The sequence below is a fragment of the Anas acuta genome, chromosome 23 (genome assembly GCF_963932015.1).
Source record: "Anas acuta chromosome 23, bAnaAcu1.1, whole genome shotgun sequence".
NCBI classification, from domain to species: Eukaryota; Metazoa; Chordata; class Aves; order Anseriformes; family Anatidae; genus Anas; species Anas acuta.
The window spans coordinates 3,125,026-3,153,025 of record NC_089001.1 but is presented as its reverse complement, the minus strand read 5'-3'; the positions used below and the strand labels follow the sequence as shown (position 1 = coordinate 3,153,025).

General features: G+C 48.4%; 1 protein-coding gene across 4 annotated transcripts; it reads left to right on the top strand.

Moving 5' to 3' along the window:
- The first annotated feature begins 185 nt into the window (after positions 1-185).
- TBCEL (tubulin folding cofactor E like) lies at positions 186-23,918 on the top strand. Of its 4 annotated transcripts, none has more exons than XM_068659119.1 (8): positions 186-329; positions 5,761-5,910; positions 8,127-8,266; positions 11,466-11,647; positions 12,727-12,983; positions 15,093-15,219; positions 15,675-15,791; positions 20,490-23,918. In XM_068659119.1, exons 1-8 carry the CDS (start codon positions 227-229, stop codon positions 20,806-20,808), a joined length of 1,395 nt encoding a protein of 464 aa, XP_068515220.1. In that variant the 5' UTR covers positions 186-226; the 3' UTR covers positions 20,809-23,918. The 4 variants fall into 4 exon arrangements, with proteins under 4 accessions (XP_068515220.1, XP_068515221.1, XP_068515222.1 ...); XM_068659120.1 differs by lacking the exon at positions 186-329 and adding an exon at positions 2,696-2,822; XM_068659121.1 differs by lacking the exon at positions 186-329 and adding an exon at positions 2,755-2,822 and having other exon boundaries at positions 5,764-5,910.
- Positions 23,919-28,000: the final 4,082 nt, after the last annotated feature.

Below are 28,000 nucleotides of genomic sequence, written 5' to 3'. Positions count from 1 at the left end.
GCTGTTTGATTATTTTACAGGCTGCGTTTGATTCTCTGCCTCAGGAACTTTTTCAGAGTATATGCATTTTATTTTATTTTATTTTATTTTATTTTATTTTATTTTATTTTATTTTATTTTATTTTATTTTATTTTATTTTATTTTATTTTATTTTATTTTATTTTATTTTATTTTATTTTATTTTATTTTATTTTATTTTTTCCTGCAAGATCTGATCCAGATCTGATGGGACTGAAATCAGGGGAGTCTGGGGCTTGTATTCTGGCTGTTAGCAGTGGTTCTCTTCTGGTCTTGGTGTCTACAAACCCACGTACCGGCTCAGACCCTGGTAAGTGCCACCCTTGGTGGGCGATATTTATTTGTGGCACATGAGAAGTGAGAGTCAAGGGGGAAGGACTGTGACCGGAACTTTTTCAGATATTGAGGATGTTTTTCCTGGTGAGGTTGATCACATCCAGCTCTCAATGTATGGTAATAATGAAATGGGGCTTGGATTGCTCTGTCACATGAATCTCACTGGACCGTGGGCACGAACTAGCTCCAGCATGGATGAGAACTTCTGTAGGTATCCCCTGCCCGAGCAGACGTGGAGGGAGCAAGCTGAGAGGTGACTGCAGTTCCCATGGCCCTTTTAATCCTAGGGGAGGCAGCTGTGGGAAAGAGGGGAGCCTGCCAGCGAGGGTCACCCATGGCTGTAAAGGCTTTGGCAAGCGAATATTTGTCTTCTAAGGAGGAGTAGATTGAGACCTATCAAACTTATTTCCTTTGAACAATGAGGCAGGCAACAGATAAGTGCATTCAGTCGGCGCTAGCCTGGGCTGAATTCAAACTGGCACCTAGAGGTGAAAGACTGTATTGTGTTACCAGCTCTCCGACTTGTCCAGTCCCCATTAAGATTGTCTTTAATTTAGGCCAGGGAATGCACCAGTCACTTTCTCACACTTGCAGCACTGACCCAGCAGAGGTTAACACAGAGATCTGTTATTATCTGCTTGATCTGTAACTATAGAAAGCAGCTACTAAAGTGTATTTCAAATCCAAATGTAGCCTGCTGGTGCCAGTTACCAGCTAAAGTATGCTCTTTCTCCCTTCTAGCTACTAAATAGCACAGGTAAGCTATGCAAAAAAAAAAAAAAAAAAAAAAAAAAGTGCAGATTGTTAGAAAAAGAGTGTAGCCTCTGAATGCAATGGAGTTCTTTATCTCACTGAAACAGATACGAGAAGTAGCAGGGAAAGGAAAACCAAACAGAGACAAAGCTCTCTCCGGAATGTATAAAAAGAACCAAATAAGCCATTCAGAGCATGCGAGGAGATGTTTTTTTTAACGGAGCGTTAGCAAGGCAATGTTCATCTCTGCTAGCCTGCCTAGGAACAAAATAAAACCAATGTTGTGTCAACAGGGTAATAAGAAAGAACACCAAAGTGTTTTTCTCTGTATTAAAGAGAAATCAGGCCCATGAAAGCCATGCATATATTTCAGCAGTGACAGCTTGGGCTCGGTAACAATGCAGTTTACTGCCTTAAGGAGCCTGGGGTTGACAGGGTGGCATATAGCGGAATTGTAAGGAGATATAGCAAGTGATTTGGACTTTACTACCTGAAAACCCTGACACCTTTCACGTAGCAGCAATGGTAGAATTTTCCCCAGGATGCATAGCAATAATGTGAATCTTTCATAATTCTGCATCAGGCAATGTTGGGCAGTAAATAAGTCTTTCTCCACCACAGTCTTAAAGATGCATACCCAATGCTTTATGTAAAAAGCTGCTGTGTGGGAACAAAGTCCAAGCATAGAGGGGAAACAGAGAAAAGGAGACAAAAAAGCTGAATTTCAGGAATGGTAATAGGCTGGGGCACTTCTCATTTCCTTAGTGCAGCTTTTAACTTTGCAGTTGGTGCTTAGATAATGTGCTGATGGCTCTAACTGATGGCCCAGGACAGGGCAGTGCCCGTGGTGAGAGAGCTTGGGCAGGGCTGGCAGCTGGGAATGCACCTGCCTGCAGCAGGACTTTCAGGCATTTCTGACCTTCCTTGTAACCCTAGTGAGGACAAGGTGGGAAACCAGGGAGGCGTGCTGCCAGGCAGAGTCCTCTACCATGGCCTTCCTTCACTAGATTTACTGTCATGCCTTGACCAGGACCCACACAAGGGATAAAAAAAGGAGAGAAACAGGCAAACTGGTCATGTGGGACTGCATGTTTCTGGCAAGGGCGTGTAGCTAGGTCCATGCAGGACATGCCCAGGCTGTTTGTGAAAGTGATGTCATGCACATAGGATACATGTCACCCTATGTGTTGTGTTTTATGCACTGGGATATGGTTTGTGTTTATGCAGTGGAACGTGGTTTGTGTTTTACGCACTGGGACACAGTTTGTGTTTATGTATTAGGATATGGTTTGTGTTTTCTGCGCTGGGACACGGTTTGTGTTTTATGCACTGGGACACGGTTTGTGTTTATGCACTGGGATATGGTTTGAGTTTTGTGCACTGGGACATGGTTCATGTTTTACACACTGGGACACACTTTGTGCACTGGAATATGGTTTATGTTTTATACACTGAGACTTGGTTCTTTTTTACACCCTGGGACGTGATTTACGTTTATACCCTGGTCTCTGTGCTGTGTTTATGTGTTTATGTTTGTATATATTTACATGCCACCACCACCGCGCCCCACACACCAACCAGGCCGCGCATCCCCGTTGCCATGGCAACGGCGGCCGGCCGGTGTCACGTGCCGGGGGTTGGGAACCGGCGTCACGTGATGTTTGGCTACCGCCGAGCTCCTTCCGGGTCGATGCGGGACGCGGCCGGGGCCTGGGTGAGCGGGGCCGGGCGGGGGGGGGGGGAGGAAGATGAGGAAGAGGAGGAAGGGGGGGATGAAGAGGAGGAGGAGGAGGCCGGGCTGAGCCCCCCTGTGAGGTCCTTGCCCCCAGGCTTGGCTTGCTGTGGGGCTGCAGGGCCTGAGGGTGGTTTTGGGGCGGTTTCTGGCAGTTTTGGGGCCCAGCAGCCCCCCCCCAGCCCCGCCAGCCTGAGGCCGACCCCGTCCCTCAGCGCCTCACAGGCAGCCTCTGGGGGGGTGGCTTGGGCTGAAAGCCAGCCGGGGGCTGCCTGCTGGGGGTGTTTGTGCTGCAGGAGCGCTCCCCGTGCTGCGTCTCCCACCTGGCAGCCCTCAGCCCGTGCTGCTTCCTCCAAATGTTTCTATTTTCAGCCACAAACCCGCTCCCGAGGCGTTCAGGTGGCTCCAGACCCCGCAAACCCAACTCCCAGGTGGCTCTGGAGCCCGCAAACCCGCTCCTGCATGGCTCTGGGCACTGCCATTAACGTTGTCGTTCTCTTCCAGGGGCTCTCGTGCTCCTGGTGGCCTTCCAGCCCTGCCTCCGAAATATTTCTGGTGTCATCGCCGTGCCCTCCTTTCTCTTCTCCTTTCTCTTCACCCCCCGGTTGCAGCAGCCCGGTGGGTGTCCCTCGGATCTCCACCAGCTGCAAGCTCCTCTTTGCAGATGCTTGGCAGTGTCACTTGGGCCACAGCCTTCCAGCTGAGCTTAAATACAGCCAACAAAGACCCCTTGTCAACATCTTTCAGAGACTGAGGACGTCTCTTGCAGTCTCTGCTGTCACTTAGAGAACCCAGAGTTATTTTAGGGTAGGAGCTGTTCTTGCGCCATCAGTAGGACAACGCTCGGGAATGGGCACCTTGCAAATTACACTGCTCTGCTCTCGTGCAGGCAGCATTCGTGTGGAATGCGTCATGCTTTCCTGGCGTGTGCGTTGCTCCGAAGTAATGGGGTGATTCAGAGAAGCCACGTGTGATGGGTTATTATGGTCAGTACGAAATCTGACAATGTAGCTAGTAGAGAACTGCCCCTGACGTTATCATCCCCTGGCAATGGCATTGACTTGCGAAACTAAAGCTTGAAGAAGACAACTTTTGTAATTCAAAGGTGCTAAACGTGTCTGTTTGAGGTTTGTTTCAGTTCTGGAGTATTCTCATATTGCAGCTGAAAATGTGATTTATTTTTTTTTTCCCCCTAGTTTGATGTCAGAGTGACTTTATCGTGTGGAATTCCCAGCTGGATGTTTGCTCAGCAGATAAGCAGGAATGGAGGAGGTCAAAGAGCTGCGTGAAGGACAGAAAGCTTTGTGCACGGGGGAGTTCTGTGATTTTGGGCCCAGGAGGGCTGCGTATGCGTTTAGAAAGCAGCGGCTGTCTGTCCTACGATACTGAGCTCCAAAGCTGCTCTGGATTGAGGATCTGTCAGCCTAAAGCCTTGGCTGGCCATGCAAATTGTGCCTGCCACACGCCAAATGGTGTGGCGTGAAGTTAAATACCTTGCTCCTGACACAAACTGTGCTTTCAGGATTTCATTTTCAGTTGTAGCTGCATATTGGCCAGCAAGTTGAGGCTGAGCTGTGAGTTGGCCAAGTTGTTGAGGGCTAAAAAAGGTGTGCTTCTTTTAGATTAGCAAGCCGAATTCTTTCAGGCTGTGTTTGTAGCATGTAAACTATATATTAGGTAAAAAATTATAACGGGTCTGTCAGCTTGCTTCTTATTATATCAAAGTCTTTTGTGATGGGGGAATTTTACGCAGTCTGATCAGGAAGAAGTGAAGTAGAGCTGGTTAAGCAGGTGAGTCTCAGCAAGGGGAGCCTGAATGCTAGCTAAAACTTCTTTGTTTAAGATTTTATACCTGCCGTTGCCAGTTTGCCAGATGTGGTGTCCGCCATGAACAAAAGATGAGGGTTTCTGGCAGGCGTCCTGCAGGTGCAGGTTGATGTCCATACAGACGTGAGCTGGGTTTTGCTGGTGTTCTCACAATGAAGTTGTGCAGTACTTAGGCTAAGTGTTAAGGACGAGACCCCTGAGAGATCCTCGGTGATTTTACTCTCAAACTCGAGTAGTTCCATGACGCCCCACGGGCCAGCTGATGGAAGTCTTGCTACCAGAGGCTGCTGAGCTCCGGGCTGTTTACTGCGCTGGCCTGATTTTAAAAAAACAAACCATAGGTTGCTTTACATAGTATCTTTATAAACGAGTAGGGTGCTGTGGATCCTTCTTGTCTTCCCTTTTTTTCCCCCATCCAAAAAGCTACGGCTGAAGCCATCACCTTCGTTTTGTCTGCCTAGCTGGAAGGCAGGCACCTCTGGGCTGAGGCCTCTCTGTATCACTCAGGTGTAATCAGGGTGCATTGTTATCTGTCAGAGCAAATGACTATGGCTAAGTATTAGTGACAAAAGAGTTCTTTTACATCAGGGTGTAAAGATCAAGCCATAACTTGAGCACCTAGCAATTAGGATCCCCAAACCTGATCTTGCCTAATGGTCCTGAGTGAGAGAGTAGGGAAGTGACGGGATGAAAATACCCTTCCAAGCAACCTCTTGCTTGAACGTAAACAGCTCTTTGCTCTTTCCCCATCCTTGCCACCCTACAAGTGTGGCTGAGAATATACATATGAAAATTTCACAGTCCTCTTGCGAGACACAGAGGTAAAATCTTTTGCAGCTTGGAGTCTATTGTTATCTCTCTTTTTTTTTTTTTAAAAAATCTATTTATTTTCTTTCTCTTTTTTTTGGTCTCCCCCCACAAGTAACGTATCACTGTAACCTTAAATCTGAGACCTGTTAGACTAACCTGCAGGTGAGAAGAACAAAGATGTACGACCCAGCAGGTCACTTCAGGTCCTGTGTCCCCAGAGACACAGTTGCAGGTGATGACCAGCTGCTGACTGTTTGTGTGCACTGTTTTCTCTCTTAACTAGAAGTCCAAGAAAGGAGCATGGACCAGCCCAGCGGAAGGAGTTTCATGCAAGTGCTTTGTGAGAAATACAGCCCTGAGAACTTCCCTTATCGTCGTGGTCCTGGGATGGGGGTGCATGTCCCCGCAACTCCGCAGGGTTCACCTATGAAAGGTAGGAGCCTGTGGGGTTTCAGGTGGGATCCGTTTCGCAGTTGCTGTTGAAAGAATTGCCCTGAATTGCACAGAACAAGGAAACATCACGCTGTATTATAAAGAGTTTGTTATGAGAGAGCTGAGAGACTGTATTCTAACAAAGACAGAAAGTGGATCTGGTGCCTGAAGTCCTACTGCCTTCCTTGTCAGCACAGCAGAATCAGAATCTTTTTGATGAAAAATGGAAACAAGACCTTGTGCAGCACCAAGTTTTGAGGGCTAGGCAGTCCCTGCTGCTGTTTTTTTTCAGCCTAGTGATATTAACTGCTTTATTAGCAGCTGTAGCAACGTGCCTTTTGTCAGAGATGGCTTAACAAATGCAAAAAACTTGATCCAAATGTGAGGTTATTCCATATGCTGGTAGTATCATGCAGCAGTGCCATCAGCTTGCATTGATGTCTGTAGGTACAGAGGGAATCCAATGCACACGGGACTGGATTTTATGTCGAGCCAAGTGATGAGCTGCAGAATCTCCAGGACTTTTTTTTTGTGACAAGTGTCTCAAGTGAATTTGTGGTTTGCTTTGGCTCGCTTCTCAAGGCATCAACTTATCTCTGCGACTGCTTTTGCTGATCTAGTGGAGAAATCCTCTCTCCCCTTTGCTTCTGACCTTACTGCCTGAAGGCATTTTCAGACGGATGTGTGTCTCAAGTGCTGTGCTGTTCATGTACGTCCTTCAGCCTTCTAGACTGCAGAATCTATGTTGCTACTTCACGTTCTTTGAACTGGATCAGTTTGACACCCTTTAGTCTTCCCTCCAGCTCTGATGTTAGCATTTGGTTCTCTGTTTGTACAGATGACTCTGAGATGCCCATTTGTCCCACCAACCTGCCGCTTCTTTGTTTAACCTCTTGCCCATGTTGAGCTGTAAGTCTAGTTTAATTTTCCGTCAGGTCAATTTGTATCATAACCAGCCCCAGAGGGGAAAATAGCCGTGGAAGTTAGCTGGGTGAAATGTGCAGTAACTGAGTTTGACAGAGGAGAAAAAGGGGCTTGAGTTCAGCTGAGGATAAAACGTACAGCATGTCACTCAAAATTAACACAACAGAGAATCTGCCTGATGGAATATTCAGCCAGGGCCCTCTGTCCTGTGTGCCAGCACACACCTATCTGGGTTGTTTAGATGGGGAAAACAAAGCACTTGTTTGTAAGTCTTAAATTGTGATGGAGATGTGACCTGCAAGTGCATCACAACTAGGTCCCAAAGTACAACACTCTCCTTTAAAAAAGCCTAATGCTAGTGAGCCAAATAAAACAGAAAACTCGGATCACTCCAATTACTGCCTGCTGATAGAATCCCTTTCTGTTCATGTCGTTGTCAAGCATTAAAAGGAGAGAAAAAAGGCCGTTTTTTTAGGAAAAAGCTTGTTGCTGAATTTTAGCAGATTTTGATACTCAACAGAGATGAGAGAGCTGTATTGTATGTGGAAGAGAGTATGCCTGATGGCTTGCATTGCCTGAATTTGGATTTCTGGGGTTGACATGGTTTCCTGTGACAAATCCATACCTTTTTAGTTTGTCATGGTTTGGCCTTAGCGAATCAAGCCGTGACTGTGCTCTAAAGTCCTTGTCTGCGGAATAACTCTAAGAATGTTTACCTGCACGAGGAGAGACTAAAGCGAAACTGAAGCAGAAACATGAAGGGCAGAGCAGAGACCTGAGCTTTTCCAGCCTCTTCTAGATAGCTGAAAAGGAAGAGCTTAGAAAATAACTGCTTAAATATATCCTTGCCCGAAGTGGGCAAAGTACAGGAGGATAAGGAAGTCTGGCTCTGTGCAGCTAACAGTCGGGCTAGTTCTGTATCCTATCTGCAGCAGCAGGTGCCTGAGGAAGAGCATAAGTTCTGGCGAGGACTGATATGAGGCTGACTGTAAACTACAAAGGACTGGCCTGTCCCTGCTGCTGTGCTGCAGACAGAAATGTGTGTAGTAACTGAAGAGCATCAGTACTGGTGGTATGGCATGTTGAGATGCAGGAAGGCTTCCTGGTTTATGTTGGTCACTTGTCATAACATCCGTATTTATCCCAGTTTCTCTTAAATGTATGTAAATTGTGGAATTTCTGGTAGATCCTTTTGTTTGCTGAATTTCACACTTATCTCGATTGCACTGGTTGAGACGAAGGTGTTGGTTGCGATGCTGACCATGGGGCATCTTTTCATCTACCCTCTTTCAGACCGTCTCAACCTTCCAAGCGTGCTAGTACTGAACAGCTGTGGCATCACCTGTGCAGGAGATGAGAACGAAATCGCCGCCTTCTGTGCTCATGTGTCCGAACTAGATCTTTCTGACAATAAACTGGAAGACTGGCATGAGGTAAAATGGTTACTTGTGCATCTGTCTGAATAGCTTTGATGACTACTGTCATGACAGCAAATGCATCACAGGTCATAGGAGTACTTCATTCATATAAACGAGTTAAATTTCTGTTTATTTTGTGGGTTCTTTCTATCATCTGTGAAGATGATGCTTATTTACTTTGACAACTACAGAGCCATAAACTTGATGAATTTAATCCGTTTGAGCACTTGACTCCATTTGCCTCATGACTTATGATCTTGGCCTGTGGGTGACAAATATATATTTTTTATCGTGCAAAGCACTGGAGCTGGCATTTCCAAAGTCAAGAGGTTAATGAGCGGTGCGGGTTTTTAACAGAGTAAGAACCAAGGAAGTCTGAGGAATTGATGGAGTTGTTTTCCAGCTTTGCCACTGATTCTGTGATGCTGGGCAAGGTATTTATTCTCTCTCCTCTTTTGCTTTGGCATCTGCAGAACAGGTTTAATAATATTTATATCAAAGGACATTTATGAAGCCTCATTAATTAATGCTAAATGCTACTGTAAAATGCTCGGAAGTGCTTGGCTGGAATATGCTTGATAAATGCAATGTAACCTGAGTAAAATAATCACAGTCTGTTGTTGTTCCTTATTGACTTACGTTCTGCTTCTGTGTCAGTGTTTATCCCTTAAAGAATAGGGAAAAAAAAAAAGAAAAAATAGAAAAAAGGGCAATAGAAAAAATGAGAAACGGGGAAAAAGAAAGGATGAGCAATGTAAAAAGTGTCACGAGTTTCTGTCCTGTTAAGCTCCTGTGTATTTAATGTGTAGCAAACAGTGTCTGCAGAAATGTTGCTGCTCTGACACAGAGGCTGCCCTGCCATGAGGCCTCCCCTCAGCCTGCTCTGCTCTGGACTGAACAACCCAAGGGACTTCAGCTGCTCACCTTGCCCTCTAGGCCCTTCACCACCTTTGCTGCCCTCCTTCAGGCACTCTGTAACAGTTTTGTCCCTATTACCTTGTGCCAAAACTCCAGGCAGTGAGGTGAGGCCGTGTGATAAGGCTGGTGCCTCCTGACTTGTTTTACTGTGACCCCAAAAAGCCTCCCACAGCAATGAGGTGCTGCTTGCCTGCTCCCTGCTCTGCCTCTTCCCCTTGGTGTGGTGAGCAGCTGGGGTCACACACAAGCTGCATGCCTCGCACCCTGCTGTTTGTTCACTCTTTAGACAGCCCCTGGACAGCACAAGGTGCTGGCTTCTGCACGAACTGCAGAAAAGCAGGAAATGAAAAGTTTTCCATGTTCTTTGACCCCTTCCTCTGAGACGGGATTAGGTTTTCTTAGCCTGTCTCCAGCAGATAAATATCTAGGTGGCTTTTAAAAACTGCTGGTGATGGGGATTGCAGACCCCCAGGTAGCCTGTTCCCATGCTTAGCTAATAACTTCGTAGTCCAAACCAGGTAACTTAAGTCTCCCATGCTGCAAATTAAGGGAATTGCTCGCTGCCCTGTGCTCAGCAGACACGGAGGAGCATTTGATGCTGTTCCCTTCACAACAGCCTTTTATACCCACAGCGGGTATTAACGCTTTCCTGTCTCCTTTTCCAATTTTAGTATAACATTAAAAAAAATCCACTTAGTCCTTCCTTTGTTTTCAGGCCATCTCTTTCTAAATCCTGTATTGTTTTTCTTGCTGTGATGTCCTTCCAGTTTGTCTACTCTGTTATTAAAGCACACAGCCCAAAGCATGACCTCACCTGAGCTGAGGCTTCGTTAGTGCAAAGGGAGGCAGGGTGTTTGCCTCCAGCATCACGTACGTAATGCATGAATTAAGGCTTTGCAGGAGACAATTATCCTCTGCTAGCAACTGGGCCCTACTGTATGCCTGTGTGTCACGGTCTTCCCAAATCTCCTCCCATCCCAATCGTTCTGTGGAGTGGAGCTCTCCAGCCAAGCGTTTTGTGAAAGTATTTTCTCAGTGAATGCCCTTTCCCAACTCAGGCTGTCCTTGAACTGCACTTCCATCTGTTGGCATTCAGGTGGCTTTGCTTTGGCCCCTGCTCTTGTACTGCAACGTGACATCAGCTCTCCCACCTTAGCATCATCCACGGATTACAAAAACACCTACCGTTCAATTCTTTTGCCAATTGACAACGTAACGAGCAGCATTCTGCTAGAAAATGCCCTCGGTATGTCTGCTAGTTCTGTATTGAACTCGTAACTGAGAGTGATATTCCAGGGGCTGTAAGTCCTCAGTTTGCCTATGTGACGGGCATGCAGAGGGCAGCAGGCGCTGTCGTTCCATTAGGTGACTTGTCACTGAATCAGTTACCCAGCCGAGGAGGAAAATTAGATTGACGTGATGTGTTCTTTGCAAATTGGTGCTGCCTGGCCGTTCTGGTCACTGAATCATTTTTAGGTAGCCACAAATTGATCATTTAAATAACCTCTTCTGGTATCTTTCTGGGTATTGGCGGTATCTAGGTCAGCACCTGCCCCTATCACACGATCCATTATGTTCCTGCACTCCACCTCCGTACCTCGTTGCCTCTGGTTTTTCCTTTTCTGCATCGTTCTTCCTTCCCTGTCTGCTCCTGTGCCCTCAGGTCCACAGAAAGTAGCCCCAAGCATTGGTACCTAATGTTTGGATTGATTGTAGGAAAGCTGCTGTTTTCAGGGTAATGGGATCAACTAAGGAACTCATCGTGTGTGTAGGATGAGCTTCTGTCTGGCCCTCACGGCGGGCAAAACAGCGAGGGCTGGGGCTGGTGGGGAGCAGTGGAAAGGTGAGTGGGAAGTGGAAAAGTGATCAGTGATGGCCACAAACTCAAGGGATGTGCCCGTGGCCCCCCCCTGCCAAAAGAGGGGTGCGACAGCTCCCTGAGCTGCTGGCTCCTGCAGTGTGGGGCTGCTCGAGCGTGGTGCCCAGGTGGATTTTATGGCCGCTCCCAAGAGACTTGCTTTCTCTTATCAAGCTGCTCCGAGAGTGTAATTAAATGAACTGCTGAGGTGAATGAACAATTAACCAATCAATTTAGATCAGTGAATAGCTGGAGTATGAATTGCAGGTAGTTATCCAAAAGCCTTATTTCTCTCCCCCGCCCCCATACAATTTCCTTGACTCGTGGTCATTCCAGAGGGCCCCCTTTTGGAGATGGGACATTATTGCTCGAGGTCCAATTACTGCCTGATATGAATTTCTTTCTTTCTCTTTTTTTTTTTCTTCCCTCCCCACTTAGGTCAGTAAAATTGTGTCCAACGTCCCCCACTTGGAGTTTCTAAACTTGAGTTCCAACCCTCTCAGTTTGTCCGTTTTAGAGAGAAGGTGTGCTGGGTCTTTCGCTGGTGTTCGCAAGCTTGTGCTCAACAACAGCAAAGCTTCGTGGGAAACAGTCCACACAATCCTGCAGGAATTACCAGAGTAAGCACGGGGAGCTGGGCCTGGAAAGGGGCACTCACTGCACGCAGGTCGAGGCTGTGTCATCAAATCTCGTGGAGAAGGGTGTGAGGAAGCAAGCGTGATGGCTAATAAAACAGAATTTCTTTGGGAGCTTGGGAACGGGCCAGGGGAACACTTTACACTGTCATAAATGCTGAACTTGTGCAGTGCTGCAAAGCCCACCAAGGCTTCTTCTCCGAAATTAAAGACTGGTGTTGAGAGATTGCTAATGATGCTGACACTGGAGGAGGTGACACTTGCTTGTGAGTCGCTGCAGAATGAATGGTGCAGCGCATACCTGTGCTAATGGCTTTTGAATGGGATGGAAATCCGAGGGTCTGGCCACTTGTCAAGTAATATTTCATCGTGCTTTGCTGTGCAAATGTGTTCGTTTCTGTGGTTTGGCCACGGTCCACCTTAGCAATGGCAGTCAGCTTCGCCAGACGTCCTCGGTGGCTTTAGTTTGATATCAGATTCCTCTTCTTACAGCTTTGTAAGGGGAGATGATGGCAGCAGCACATCCCCCGTGGCCAGCAGATGCTTAACTGGGATTAAGGGAGGCAGTTTAGTTGTCTGAAAAGTTAGTGAGACCTATTTTTTCTTTCTTGAATGGGAGCCTTTGGCAGAACCAGTCACGTGGGTAAAAAAGTCTCATCTATATTGTATGAAAGCACCTTTTAAAATGAAGTGGTGAGCACTGGGTGTAGGTACCAGTCGCTAATGGAGCTGGGTTGGTGGCTCGTTGGCCACAAATGTGGAACAGCCTCCCAAATCATCTGTTACACAAGTAATACCAATAAAAGTATTTGGTGGGCCAGGAGGACATGTAGAGAGGTTTTTCATCTGTGGAGGAAGCTTATGGATAGGAGCAGAGCAGAGATGTAGTTGAAATACTCCATTTGGAGGGGTGAGGGGTCCTCTCTGCCCTGAGGTTTCAGGTCATGTAGGAGCCGTTAAAGAAAGTTGTGTTAAAATCACACATGCATGTCCCTCTACCTGAGATGATAATCATCTCAAAAGGTATGCTAAGGTGCTGATACGATCCTTCTTCCCCTTTGCAGCTTGGAGGAGCTCTTCCTGTGCCTTAATGACTATGAAACAGTGTCTTGTTCTCCGGTTTGCTGTCAGTCTCTCAAATTACTCCACATAACTGACAATAATCTTCAAGACTGGACTGAAATTCGAAAATTGGGGATTATGTTTCCATCACTGGACACGCTTATTCTGGCTAACAACAACCTCACAACCATTGAAGAGACAGAAGATTCCCTAGCAAGGCTGTTCCCCAACTTGCGATCCATCAATTTGCACAAATCGGGTGAGTGCCTGGAACTGGTACACCTGTTGTTCTCGGTGGAAGTGATGGCAGATCAGGATATTTCCTCCCAAGTAGGTGAAAAACACACTTGGTGCTGATTGAAGTGCCTGTTGCTGGAGCTGAGATGAAAATGCCCAGTTACCTTCAGCCCAGTCTTCCCTGGCAGATGCACTGAAGTGCACTGACCTGAGGAATGCAGCGTTAGGAAAGGAAAACAAGCAAGAAATCCACTTGCTCATTTCTGTTGGCTTTACCTGCTGCTTTTGGTAGTTAGTCATGACCTAAACGATGAGTCAGAGCAAGGTGGACTGGTAGTTATTCAAACTGAGCTGGCACAGAGCTTTTTTCCTTAGTAGTTTCCTTCCATTTCCTGTCCCTGCCCCAGGAGATTCTGGCTGGAGGAAAGGTAAATAAGTGCCTGATGGTGCAGTGGATGAGAGAATCCCATTTGCTGTTCAATCTGTGTTTTATCTTGGGTGAAATGAGCACACGTGTAGGTACGTGACACGTAAGGACCAAGCATACATCAGCCAAAGCTGTCCGTCAGCCACGCTCAGTTATTGGAAGCTCACCACAAGTTGTGACTTGACACTTGAGGTGACTTGACACTTCAGCCCCAGAGATTTTCCAACTGATGCTCCAGAAGGAGAATAAGGAATCGGTGTATTGGGCAGCGCACCCTGTGCTCGGACAAGGGAAGCTGCATCAAGGCTGTGATGCACTTGTGAGGTGGCACGTACGCCACAAGCTCTGCTTCAGAAGTACTTAATGCATCATCACCTTTTGTTCTCTACAGCTTTATATGCAGTGCAACTGACAGTTCAGTGTTCACCTAGGTAGAAAGTACTTTGTTAGCGTGCTCTGCAATGTAAGCATCAAAGAATCCATATAAAAAAGGCTTAAAGCTAACCAGAGGAAGAAAAGCTTGTTAAACTGGATTTGAAAGCACCGTGGCACTGAGGAGCAAGTGCTCCCATGATAAGTAGTTTTGCAATTTTGATGCCAGTTCTTTAAGAACCCGGGGTTCTGCATTGCATTTTGGTGGTTAGGGAACTGTTGAGTAGAGACCAGAAACAACAAAGCAGAGAATAATGCTGAGTAGGGAGAGGTCCTGAGCAGCGATCCTTTTAAAATTGTCTCAGCACCCGAGGAAGCAACCCAAGCAACTGAATAAAAACAATTAATGGTGATCAGAAAGACATCAGATGGCAAGTTAGTGGATGCGAACGTGCTACAAAACAAGTTAGTGCACCAAGTATCGATGCAGGTGCTTTTGGACTCCTCCCTTTTGTTATTCTTCACTCCTTGAAATAGCATAAAGGACATTGGTACAGATGCTGATTGAGTATTTGTTATTTCTGCCTGTGTGTGCATTTTTTTTTACAGAAAGCTGCAGCACTCCAAAATTCTGTCATCTGAAACACAAAAGGATATGCCCTCTTGAAACTGGCACCTCTTAGCAGACCCTTTTAGCTTAGTGGAGATCAGGAATGAGCTAATGATAATGCTTTTTTTTTTTTATACTGACGTTGTAGCAGAACAGGGTCACAAAGGGATGAGGAGATTTGCCTGTTGGCGACATCAGTTTCTCCTTCAGATGTGGCCATTTCTCTGCAGTGGCTTTGTCCCACCTACAAGAGCCCTGTGGCTGATAAGAATTTTGTTTCTGCTCTGAGAAGAGCTCCTTCTTCTGAGCTGCTCAGTGATGCACGGTTTGGGCTTGAGTTTATCATTTTCTGACAGGTTTATCTTAAACGAGACCTCTGTGTTTGTTTGTTTGTTTGTTTTAGCCAAAAGGTGGAGTGGCTTTTTTTTGGTATTTTCTTTACTGCATGGATGAAGCTGGATGGTGTGTAAAAGCTAAGCTCCCAAGTCACCCATACAGATCATCTATCCAGACTTGTACAGCAGCACGAGAGAATTCAAACTACTGCATCTTGCAAGCAAATGAAGGAGGTCTTTTTGCTCATGACACGCTGAAAACCTGACTTCTCAAAGAAACTTCAGTTGACAATTGCTTGTAACATATGTTGTTTGTCTGTGTCTGATAGTCTCGGATACATAATTCATTACCTCTGAGTGTTTAAGCAAATCTTCTCTTCCAAGCAGGTCTGCATTGCTGGGAAGACATCGACAAGTTAAATTCTTTTCCCAAGCTTGAGGAAGTGAAATTACTAGGAATTCCTTTGCTGCAGTCCTACACCACGGAGGAACGCAGGAAGCTGCTAATAGCCAGGTCTGTTGTTTGTTTATTCTGCTCCAAGACGTGTTTCATGACAATGAGTGGCTGGGAGCTCCTAATTGGAGGAAGAGGCTGTTAGGAGATGGGCTTTTGTATGAAATCACCACTCAGAAAGACTGGAGCTGGTTTTTGCTGTTTTAGAAAGAAAGAGAGGAGTGGAAATCTGTAGCTTAACCTCTCAACTACCCAGAGAAGGATTTGACTGTCATGCACACACATACACATCATACATTCATGTGGTGAAATGGAAATGGTAATGCTTGGTTTTGAATGTGCTTGGAAGCTGCGTGGCATTCACCCTCTCTCCTTCTCGAGGGAGACGAGGCTTCGTGGCAGGATTCTCCTGATGATAACATTGCAGCTCGTAGCTTTTGGAGGAGACAGTCCTGTTGGTCACCCTGTCTGGGTTTCCCACCTTTCTGACCGTATTTCTCGGTGTCTGCAAGCAGGTTGCCATCCATCGTCAAGCTCAATGGGAGCATTGTTGCAGATGGGGAGCGAGAGGACTCGGAGCGATTCTTTATCCGGTATTACATGGAGTTCCCAGAGGAGGAAGTCCCATTCAGGTACGAATTCGTTGTCTTGGAATGGAGAACGGGGCAGAAAAAGCAGTCAGGCAAAAGGGAAGGTGACCAAGCAGTTGATGTTACGTGGGAAATCTGGGCTAGCTGGTCCATGACAAAAACATCCCTCACACCCTTCCCGTCTTGCCCTCCTTCTGTTTTAGTTAATGCCGTGACATTAGAGCGTTGTCTGATGACTTGTAGAATCACTTTGGCGTGAAATTCAGTCTTAAAGTGTCCACATCAAGTGCCATTACACAACATGACTGTTCACTTCATGATCTTCATTACTTCCTGGCCTCCCAGCGGCTAGCTTCATAACCCACCTGTGTTTGGGAGTCCCCAAAAGCCAGTTCACATCATGCTCTCCGGTGCCAGGCCAGGGCATCTAATTCTCTTGACCATCTGGTGTGTGGAATAAGGCTGGCAATGGGAAGCTGTCCCCTCACTTTGAAGCTTGCAAATCACACGTCTGATGGTTTTTCCTTGCCAAAAAGTATGCCCAATGACCTGTTCATCTTCGTAAACTAATGAACTTTGACAGCTGCTGTTCGGGCAGTATCTGCACCAGCAACCAGCATCTACTTACTGCTTCTTAATGGGCTGAGGAAGGATCGTGGAGTGTCCAGCCACTGCCTTTTTGTGCCTTTTGCCCTAGGATCCCCATGTGCTTTTCAAACAGTGAAGCTTCAGAGCCCTTTCTTTACAGAAAGAGGGCAGGACAAGAGCGTGGGTGTGTGTGTGTGAGCTGGCAGGGGACAGACAGAGGTAGGAACGAAGCGAGGAGCAGGAGTTTAAAGGTATGGCTGGGTAGGGAAGGCGAAGATGTGAACAGAATGTGTTTGGTGTTTACGCTGGTCAGTCAGTGTTTCTCTTAGCTTAACTCCCAGGTAAAACTGCCTCTTGTTTTTCGGAAGAGCTGTGTATGTGACCTGCCAGGACAGTGAGGGCATCAGAAGGCTGGAACGGGGAATTGAGGGCACGGCGGTCTGTAGGAATACTAACAGGTCCAGCAATTGTAGTATTTGCTGAAGGCGTGCTGGGGTCAGTTCTGAGGCGCAGGGTACTAATGTAGTCAGGGAGACAAGACAGCTGGAGAGCCCTCCTGGGCCTTGTTCTAAGGACAAGTTCTGGCTTGTAATTTTAGAAGCTCTTGAAGCGGAAAAAAAAATGAAACAACGGTTGGAAGGGATAGCAGCACAGGCAGAAAATGCTGGGGAAAGAGAGGGGAAGGGGAGGCAGGGACTGTGAGCTCGTGGCACTGTTACTAGAACGGATTCTTTTCAATAACATCTTATTTCTAAGAAAATTGTTTTATGTCTCGGTGTTCATGGCTCCAGAAGGAGAGAAGAGCCAGGCAGGTGAGCCCAATGGCTGCAGCTGAGTCCTGCTCTTTGGCAGACAGGGCTCTGGGTGACTTGGGAAGGCAAAGCAGCACCTTGTGCTGGTATTTTCAGTTACAGACCAGGAGAGAAGCTAAAGAGCAAGCAGCCCTTTGATCCTGGTGGGATGGCTGTGCTGCCCTGAGCTCGCAAGGAAGGATTTGAGGAGGAGAGGGAAGGTAAATACATAGCTGGTAGGTTCAGATTGTGTGCCTGCCTGTTGCTGTGGGCTTTTGCCTCTAGGCATTGCAGTGGCAGCTGCCTTGTGTGTCCAGGAGCAATATATTGTGGAGAAGGACGGGCTGTGTGTGCCCGTGTAGTCACACAGTACCACGCACAGCTGGGTGCTTAACATATTCTGGCCAGGTAAGAAATCACTAACACCTCACCCATCCCACGAAGCTGGGCCGATCTTGACCAACAAGCCGTGTGCTCTTACAGTCAGGTACAGGAGAATTTCTTCTGCCTCTTGATTCCTTAACCTTTAAGCCCTGTTAGTGTCCTTTTCTCAGTCAATGGCCTCTTTGTCTGAATCCCTTCAACTGTGCAGCATATCCAAGAGACTTGTGCGGCCGCTGAAGGGGGTTATTCTCTTCTGGAGGAATTGTGTGCCACTACGGAGTATTTTCTAATGAGGCTGCAGATGGCTGCGAGTGTCCCTAGTGCCGAGGGCCGGGTTCAGCTCCTGGCCCCGTGCTCAGCAGCCCTAACAGGACCAGAAAGCTGGCAGCGGGATTTTGCATGTGCTCGAGCTCCCTCCGCTTTGCTCCAGCTCTAGTGTGGTCCCTCAAGGTGGTTTGTAATTAGAATCGAATCAGGGCACACGCACGTTGCTGCTGGGAGCACGGCATCTGCATTGCAGTGCTGCCTCAAGCGGAGGAAGGCGACACAGTGGTGCTTGGAAAACACGTAAGTGAAGCAGCCCCCCTCAAATCTATCGAGGCAGAACGTGCGGCAAACACGCAGCGTGCTCTGTCACGGCAAGCCTCCCTGGTCGGGCTGCGTCTTTTCGTGGGCTACAGCTCAAAGGATCGAGGGGAAAAAGAGTGAAATAAGCAGGAATAATTCTCTCTGGGTGACGTGGGTGAGGAAGGAGTGCTGAGCCTACAATCCGATATTGGCCGGCTTCTTGAGTGACGTCTTTGTGTCTGTGGGCTTTTAATGAGTCCTCAGCGTGTCTGGTCTGCTGTTTATCTGCAGAATATCAGAGGCACTTTTAGTCAGGCTCGGTTCTCCAGCATCCTCTTCTCTGGCAGCCAGCGTCTGTCAGGCTGCGAGGGTGATTACAGAAGTCTCCAGGGTGCCTGTTACCGGGGCACGAGGAACCAAATGAGCAGCGTGCCTTTGTCCTTATTGATTTGAGGGGTTCCAGTCTTTCAGACTCCCAACTTTCTTTACAGACTGCAGTTAGAGGACAAGGAGCAGGCTGCAAAGCTTGTTCTGCCTTTCCTCGGTGTGAGAAAATAGCAGACAACGTTGCCTGGTCCTCTGCATATTTACAGCACAGGTTTGTGTAATCGTAGCCCATTCTTCTCCCTCTCAGCCCGCTGGAGGTTTGTCTCTCTCTCTCTCTGTTCTCCCCAGCATCAGCCCCGTTTGCTTTTAGCCTGTGCCTCAGGGAATTGTTGGGAACTTAGAGCCCTGACAGCAGTGAGTCCTTGCAGCCCTGCACACTCGCTGTCCCTGCCTCGCTGTGAGGCTGCTGTTTGGGGTGACACATGAATTGCAGCAGCACTACAGCCAGCACGTGAGAAATTGTTGCCAGTTCACAACGTGTGGAGTTGGTGAGAGTTTCAGGGACATCCCAAAATGGGCTGAGGGCAGCAAGGGGAGGTTTGCTCCCTTCCCCATCTCCCGCCGGCTGTTTGCTGCTGGCTGCGTCCTTCTGGAGGTGGCAGAAGCAGCACCGTGGTGAAATCCTTCCCCTCGGTGACACACCAGCCAGTGCTTGTGCTCACTGTGGGCATAGCCAGCAGGTAAAGCACAGGGAGTATTTTCTCCTCTCGGCACTGGTGGCTCTCCTAAATCAGCCTGATCCTATCAGCCAGGTGACTGCGAGAGCAGGGCAGCAGCCTGCGTTCGGACACTCAGCCCCGGTGAAGGCTCGCTGTGGCTGCGAGACGAGGGAAATCCTAGTGTCTCGAGGCCCTTACCTCACTCCCCGGCAGACAGAGGGGCTGCTGTTCTGCAGGAACATTCCTGCCTCGAGCAGGACTCCCTGGGGTCGCCCGTCCTGCCAGGTCCCGTCATCTCTTGACAGGGGCAGTGACACAGCACCGATCACATTCGGCTCAGGATCAGATTGGGAACAAAAAGCTTTCTGTATGGCACGTAGTGGAGGGCCTCTGAAACGTTACCTTTCTCTGCAGCTCTCACTCTTTGTCATTGCAATTACAGCGTGGGTTGTGTTGCCCTTCTGCCCTTTTCCCAGCCAGGCGGCAGAGATGCTGCATCCCCGAAGGGAGCTTTACCTGCTGAAGGCAGCAGGAGGGTGAGAGCGGCTTTCCATTCAGAGGACGGCTCCTTGGGCTGGACCTTGGAGCCATTGCAGCTCTGCCAGTAAAATTCCCACATCATTTCAGAGCACTCTTAAAAGACCAGTTGTCAAGAAGTCCCCCATTTTTTCCCCATCAGTTTCCAAACCATGCAGCGGCTCCCCTTTATCTGGCAATCTTCTCGTTCCTCTACTCAGTGGAGTAAAACATTTGGGACCTAGGTGTCCTCATGGACAATGTCAGGAATTTCTGAATATCAAGTCAGCCCGTGAAGCCACAGGTCCTGGGCATCTCAGCTGACACTTGTGGTACCGCTCGCTTGGTTATGGCACCCCTTAGGGAAATATTTGCACTGCAGCAGGACATGCAGAGTCTTGTGTCCTCTCTTCCTTGCCAATCCCACTGTAGTCACGGTTGGTGTGTCCGAAACTGTAGGAGCCCAGCAGAGAGCATTGCTGTTAAGCTTTCCTTAAAGAACTATTCTGAGACCAGTCAACTCAAGCGTCTCGCTTGGTGCTGCGGTGCACCTGGGGACTGCGAGACAAAGCAGCGGGACTGGATGGGCTTTCTGCTTTGTATTTTCTCCTGCTCAGCGTCTTGCTTGAGAAATACCGTGTGCTCTGTGAAGTGTCAGGCTAGCTGAAGAGAAAACAGACTGCTGCCAAGCCAGATTTATTCCTAATGGATGTCTGTCTGGGTTGTCTGACTTGAATCAGGGACAAATGTTGCTTCATATGATAAAAATACAGCTCCCTGAAGTACCAGAGGGACTATGTATATGAGGGACTGTCCCGTAATTCTGGACTTCTTTTTTTTTTCCTCAGGTATCACGAGCTGGTCACGAAGTATGGAAAGCTGGAGCCCTTGGCAGTCGTGGATCTTCGGCCGCAGAGCAGCGCGAAGGTGGAGGTGCACTTCCAGGACAAAGTAGAGGAGATGTCGATCCGTCTCGATCAGACTGTGGCAGAATTGAAGAAGCACTTAAAAACTGTGGTGCAGCTGTCAACAAGCAACATGCTGCTCTTCTACTTGGACCAGGAGGCTCCCTTCGGTCCCGAGGAGATGAAATACAGCTCACGAGCGCTGCATTCCTACGGCATTCGAGATGGGGATAAAATTTACGTGGAGCCCAGAATGAAATAGCCTCTTTTGACCTTGTGCGTGCGTCTGTGTGCACGCACGCACCCCACACGCCCACACACATGCATTTAAGGAGTTTTTTGCAAGGTTTTTATTTCAGTCGGTTGGTTGAGGTTTGGTTGTGTTTCTATAGCAGGTAATGTCTTAGCCCAGAGAGCGCCCTGATCTGAGAACCATGCCCGCCATCCACTGCAGGTGACCTTGAGGTGACAATTGACTTCCGTGCGTGTGTTTCAGTGTGTGCAATACCTTGAAGGTTTCTTTGATGCTCCGGTATACTCGTGATCTGGCATGAATGGTCAGTTGCTCAAGCTAAAGAATGCTAGGGCCCATAAGGGTGAGGGTAGCTCGGTGCAGAACTTGACCTGTTTATTTTTTTCTTTTTTTCTAAAAGAAGACTTAATTTTTTTTGGCCGAGCTATTCAACTGCAGCTTGAGCAAGCTGAAGAATTTTATTTTCTTTCTGGGTGCTGTCTCTTACCCTTTTGTCACGCTCAAGTTCCCTGAAAAGACCTAAAACAGTATTCGGTTTGAATCAGAGCTCAGGTATTCAGCATGTCCACTTAGCTCCACTGCTTGCTATGAGTGTGCAGGGTGGGGGGAAAGAAGGAGACCCTGTTAGAAAGAAATGATTTCTGTTGCAAATGCATGCCTTATATCCCTGCCATCCTATTCTGAGTGTGGAGAAGGAGGTTTGCTTTCTGTAACCATGGCACGTAGTGTCTGCAACCTGTGGCGCTGGCAGCCTGGAGGCAAAGCTAGCCCGGCCGTGTAGTTTGGGAAGTGAATTTTGGAAGGTGGTGGATTGGCATCGCTTCGTTGGAGGAGCTTCTAGGGTATCGGGTCAGAAAGGTGTTGAAGGGCACATTTCCCCAGTTGGCTAGGAAACATCCCCACGATGCTGAAAGATCTTCCAGTAAGCACTTAACCTTGCACCAGTTTGTACTGAAAGTGGAATGGCTAAAATTGCTCTCCTGGGAGAGAGCAAGGCTAGAGTTGAAGTTTGTTTGTTGATGTTGCACCAGAAATGAAACCTGGCACTTTCCCTGGGGACCCCTGGCTGTGGGGTCCCTCTTTAGGGTCCAAACTAGCAGAATGTGTTGACTCGGATCAGTTTCTTAGCCGGTGAGTCCAAAAGCACCTCCAGTCACGTTTCTTGTAAAGCAGGTGTTCACTCTGTCAGCCTCCCCCACATGCACCTCGTAGGCATTGTGTGCTGCTGCTTGAATTAGCCCCCTGTTCCTGCTGCAGAGCAGATTCCCTTTCCCGTGCGATGAAACCCTCACTCCTTGGTATCTCTTGTAAATCAGACAGCCGTTTCACTCGACTGTGTCCTCCCTCGTTCCTCTGTCATCCTGACAAGTCGAAGACTTTTCACGTTGCCTAGTTATAAGAACTGCATAAAAAGTTTTTGAAGCTGTGCAGCGAGGGCTCTTGTTACACTCGAACTTCTGACCTTGATTTTGAAATGCTTCCTGTCCCCACATGCACTTTCTTTCCCAAGATGCTTTTGTCCATGCCACTGAGCTCCTTTGTAGCCTCGGAGCTGTGTATTTCTCTTAATATTTTACCTAGTTTGTGGGGTGGGGTAGAATGGGGATAAATCATTATCACATAACCTTCAGGTTCAGGATGTAGGGACCGTTGGGAGGGGGAGTAGTTCTGCATCCACACTAATGATTAAAAAAAAGGGAGGATTTAAGACAATGAATTATTCGTGCCTCATCCCCTGGCCAAAACCATCAATTTCCTGGCACCGTTGAGACGAGCAATAGGAGATGGAGCAAGAGCTGCCGTAGGTAGCATAGAGGCTGCAGCCCGTAGCTGTAGAGCCGTGTACCCCTAAAAAAAAACGAGCGGGGAGATGGTGGCAGTGTAATATAAGATGACGCTTTTATAAGCTAGAGCTTTACTGAAGATGTATTTTCCATTTGGGCAGCGAAAGGCACTTGCTGCCTTATAGCCGAACTCTTAAGCCAACACTTCTGTATGATATATACATAGATACGCATAGGAAAAGTTGTGTTTAATAAGATATTTTGTTATAAAACAAAGTTTTATGAAGATATGGTTGTTTAATATTAGAAGCCTATTTCTCCCGTTGACCTCCCGTTTAGGTACGTTATCCATCAGCCGCTGCATCGTCCGAGTTAAGCGACCAAGGCAGATGGAAAGGAATCTCTGATCTAATTCCATAGAGCAGTAATTGCCTGTGTGGGTATATTTATGACGTTGTAACTGGTATTAATGAGATGCTGTAATTATTGACCAACTTCCTCAGCACAATTAAATGTCTCGGTTGCAGAGAAGGAAATAAACAAAGTCCATTAAAGAATTGAATGGGATTTTAAAGAAGACCCAGCTATGTGCTTGTAAGTTTGTTCGCCCACTAAAGGTTACGCTCGTCCTCGTAGCGAGCGGTGCCGTCGCCGCGCCGGCTCAGAACTGGCAGGAAACGATGGTTTTATTGACACCGGGCCTGGCAGGAACTGGAAGATGGAAAAAGAGAACACCTCGTGGCCTGCGATGTCAACACGTGCTGGAGACTTGGCACCGCTGCCCAAATTGGCTCCCCCGGTCTGTTTGGGGCTGCGGTACGAATGCTGGCTGCCTCGCCGTGTCGTTGGGGAAGGTTGTTCCTGGACGGCGTTCTCAAGCTGTTCGTGCAGCCAGCACAGCACACGTTGGGGGTATCCAAACCCCTCAGTTGGCTTCCAGAGGAGAATGAGCCATGTCTGAAGCCCAGGAATGATTTACACATCCACATGATTGACTTTGAAAAGTCGGGCGGAGTGGCACGCAAGGAACACACCAAAACACCCCGAATTGGATTGCTTTCCTCTTGTAATACCTGTCGGGGAAGGGATGTGTGTTTGGGCAATGCTACTGCTTAACGGGGGACCGTGGCTCGGGGATGAAGGGGAGGGCTGTGAACAAGAGGGATTTTGGGGCCAACGGTGGGCTCTGACAACGAAGGAGGGTCCCGAGGTGGCAGGAGGCTCACTCACGAGGGGCTGCATCCCGGTTTTGTTGACGTACCCGCATTGGCAAAAGGTCCCTGGTTCTGTCACATTCCTTCCAGAAAGCAAAATACAGGCTTGCAAGCTTCTCTAGCTCTTGTGTCCTTTTATCCAAGCGCTACTTTTGTCAAGAACTGTTTTGTTGTTCATGCTAGTTCATGCATAAAGATCTGCTGCGGGCAGTCTGCGCAGTGGAAAAAGCACCTGGTTCGGCAGGAGCTAGGGAACAGCTATATACCAAAGTTTTGCACGGCTCTGCGGATCAAGATTCGATGCTGTGCTGTGTTTTTGGGGACATTCCTGTTGAATATCCACGTATTTGACCAGATGTTGCAAGCGTGTTGCCGTCCTCCGCTCCCTCCGTGTGGTTTGCCACCAGTTTGGTGGGGGGATGCCTGCATCCACCCAGTGGCAAATGATACAGAGAGGTCCACGGGGGGGCTCGGGACAGCTCGGGAAAGCTGCTCCCAATACCTCTTGTTGTTTTGGGGATAGTCTCTTGGTTTGCCATCACCTGATCGGGTCTGCAGTCACGCTGCCTCCCCCCCTCACCATTTTCTGCTTGTAAATGAGATTCCCGGATTGGAAAATGCAAACGATCTGCTGAAAGCAGCCCGGAGGCTAAAATCTGTATTCCTGGCAGCTGTGCCACCCTCATTTGATGGTGGCGCTTCTGCAGGCAGTACGAGGCGCCGTCCCCAGAGCCGCGTTCGAGGCGGCTGCGGCCACCTCCAGGAGTTGGACTCGATGAGCCCTGTGGGGCCCTTCCAACTCGGGATGTGATTCTGTGATCTCAGGCCTTTGCCGCTGTGATTGCTTCGCTGCGCTTCCTGGCATCTTCAAATATGATTTAAACATGAAGGTCTATTCTCGCACCCTATTAATTATGCATCCGTGTGTAATTTTGAAGCAAAAGGGAAAGCTGTAAGTCTATCGCAGGTTTTGTTCTGGGTTCTCTCTTGGGGACTCCGCTTCCCGCGCCCGCAATTTGCCTTCGGTTTGCTCGCGGACCGAGCAGTGGAATTCAGGCCACTTAGGTAATTGGTTTGGATCAGTTCAATAAACTTCAGTTTTTGCACAAAAAAAAAAAAAAAAAAAAAAAGTGTCCTGAGCTTTGAACTTCCTTGCTCCCTGAAGCAAAATGATTCCCTCTGTCTCACCCGTGCACCTCTGGGAGAGGGCGAGCTGCCGAGGCTTTTTGCTCCGCTAAGTGATGTGGGATCCTGGAATAAACCCTCACCAGGGCGTCCTCCTCGGGCTGAGTCCCACGAAATGGGGATGCCACATGGCTGAGCACTGCCTGCCGCACCTCGTCCTTTACCACTTGCTTTTCTCAAGGCTGGCTGTGGGATGGAATTTTCTCTGGAAAATAAATCGATAGCGGCTTGCTCGGCTCCCGACGTGCTCAGCACCGCAGGATGCGAGCATCCCCTGCCAAAAGAAAATCACCTAGAAGGGAAAGTCTTCCCCAAAGAGGCGGTGAAACCTAATCAAACTTCATCAGTGTAGACTTGCCCAGGACAAACAGGACCAGAAGATTAAACTGCAAAAGGAGCAGAGGGAAACCTGCCGGCACTGGTTTTTCTCTGTCTTACAAACCAGGATTGGAGTCACTGGGTTTTCCTTTGGCTAACTTAAAATGTGGATGGGAGGGAAGGGAAGAGCCAAGGTGCACGGAGCGGCAGGCTGGAAGTAATCCAGGGAATATCAGAGCCCTAAAGGCACTGCTGGTCTAGAAAAGGAAAAATAATAATAATAATAATAAAAAAAAATAATAATAATAAAATGAAAGCTTCCTGCTGGCAAGGCCATGTTTGGAGGATAAAGGGCCACGTTTGGGGGGATGAAGAGGAAGCAAAGTCTGGGATTTGCTGTGGCAGTGGTGCTGGAGGGAGGATTTGGCTAAGCTGGCCTCTCCAAGGAAGGGGTGAGCTACCTGTTTTTTTCCATTGAGTTTCAAAGCTTGGGGACGAGGAAAAGTGCCTGGGCTTTGTTGTTTTGTTTTTTTCTTTTGTGTGTGTGTGTGAACCAAATTAAATCGCCGGAGATCTCCTTGCAGGCTCCAGCTCAGGCTGCTCTGCTCCCCACGGCGCAGCTGGAGGCTCGCAGCCCGCACGGAGCTGGCAGGTGTGTGACAGGTCCTCAGCTCAGCCGTGCCTCGGTTTTGTCCCTCGAGGTAGATGCAGATCAAGCAAAACCCAGGTCCTGCGGAGCCGTGCAGCCACTGGAGGTGGAGGGAAGGGGAGATGGAGCAAGAACATCCTTGGCTGCTGCGGGCGCTTGCCCACGAGCCGTGCAGCCCAGAGGCAGGGAAAAACCCCGTGAAAATCACAGGTTTTATGGGGGAACCAGGGCTAAGGCTCACAGCAGTGCCCCACTGAAACATCCCCTTTGGCTCAAATAAAATCCAAGTCGGTCCCTGCCAAGCAGGCGGCAGCGGGAGCAGCCACGACAGCCTCTCATCCTTTCCAGCACCCTTGGGGAGCACCTACGGACGCACTGGGAGGCTTTTCCTCTCCCACCTGTAAAAGCAGACGTGTGTTGTGCTTGAGAAACCGGAGCAAGACTTCGGTGGAAAAGTAAGAGCATTGAAGCTTTGGGGGCACTGCCTGTGAATGGTGCTCTGAGCCTTGCACTGTTAATGCTAATCCTGTAACACTATATAGAGGGCTTTTTTTTTTTTCCTTCACTTACACAAAGGAGGAAGGGGCTCAATTCTTTGAGTTTTTTTTTTTTTTTCCTCTCTTTTTTTTCTTTTTCCTTTAGCAAAAGGCAATGCTGAGCAGAGCGGCCGCAAGCCCAGCTCCGGCTAGCTGACATTTCCACCTGCACCCACCCGAGGGGTGAGCGTTTGGGGAAGAAAGCGGCTCCTCTCCCTCTCCAGGCCAGAATCTGATCTCCAGATTAGCCCGCTGGTTATCAATAGAGGCACCGCTTGTGATTTGCAACTCTACACTCCTCCAGCCCCGAACCAGCATTGACGAAAAGGGACTTTTCAATTGCCAGAGCAAGGGGACCGAGACGTCGCTCCACTCATCGGCAATAATTGGCCAAAGAGCAGCGGCATGCGTTCTGCGTTGACCTAAGCCTTCTCCCTGTTCTACCAAGACCGGTCTAATATTTCAGACCTCCTTGCTCCTCTCGCCTACGAAGCAGGTGGGTAATTTTTTTCCATACCTAAAAATAAATAAATAAATAAATAGTATTTTTGTATAGGGCACGTTAAGTGACATCTTTATGTGGCACCCAAGCGGTGCTGGGCTTGCTCTTGTTCTCGGGCTGCTCTAGTCCCTGCTAGTCCTGCCTGCTCTTTGCTAACAACCCCACAGCGACTGGGATTTGCCACCTCTCTAACATCCTGTTGCTTGCTTTTTGCCTTCCGAAGTAGGGAATATGGTGAAGCTTTTCCTTGGGGGAATGAGTTTTTCTAGGAGCTGGGTCATGGGCGGCAGATTGTGGCCGTGAGTGGTGCCCTGAGCAGTGGGGCAGGGAGAAACTCCCCTTGCCCGGGGCTTTGGGCTTCCCAAAGCCATGTCCCCTGCTGTATCCCTGGGCTTTATGTGTGAATAATCAGAAGTAGCCGCATCTGTTGCTCCCTGTTGGTTATAGGAATAAATCCCACGGGTGAGCTGCAGAGATGCTGTGTTTCGTGGCCATCGTGCCCATGAAATTGCAGCTTATGGGCCATAGGAAGGGAAGCTGATCCTGCCTGGTGTAGGCAGGCTGCACACGAGGTTTAGGGGTAGTTTGAAGCCGCTCATCTTCTCCTGCACGCACATGCTGGGAGCAGTCGATACCTTCCTGCGAGCCGTGCCCGAGCCGTGCCTACGTGCAGCGAGCGAAAGCGACGGGCGAAGAAATCAAAGCAGGTGTTTTAGCGATACCTTCGATTGGATTAATAATGACGAACAAATTGCATTAGGCACGGAAGGAATTAAAGCTGGCACAGGGCTTCGCTTCCCGTTTCCCAGCCTCGTATCTGCTCCTGCCTCGCTCATTGATTCCTGTACAGCAAGAGGTGCCCAGCTGTGTAAATGTTTGTGCTTCCTTCATTGCAGCCCGAGGTGTTGGGGCCGTGTCCCAAGGCTCCCCCCTGGGGGGCAGGAATTGCTTCCGAACCATGGGGACACACCGGGTTCTTGGCAACTTCCCGACACCTCCTGAAATTAGCAGCT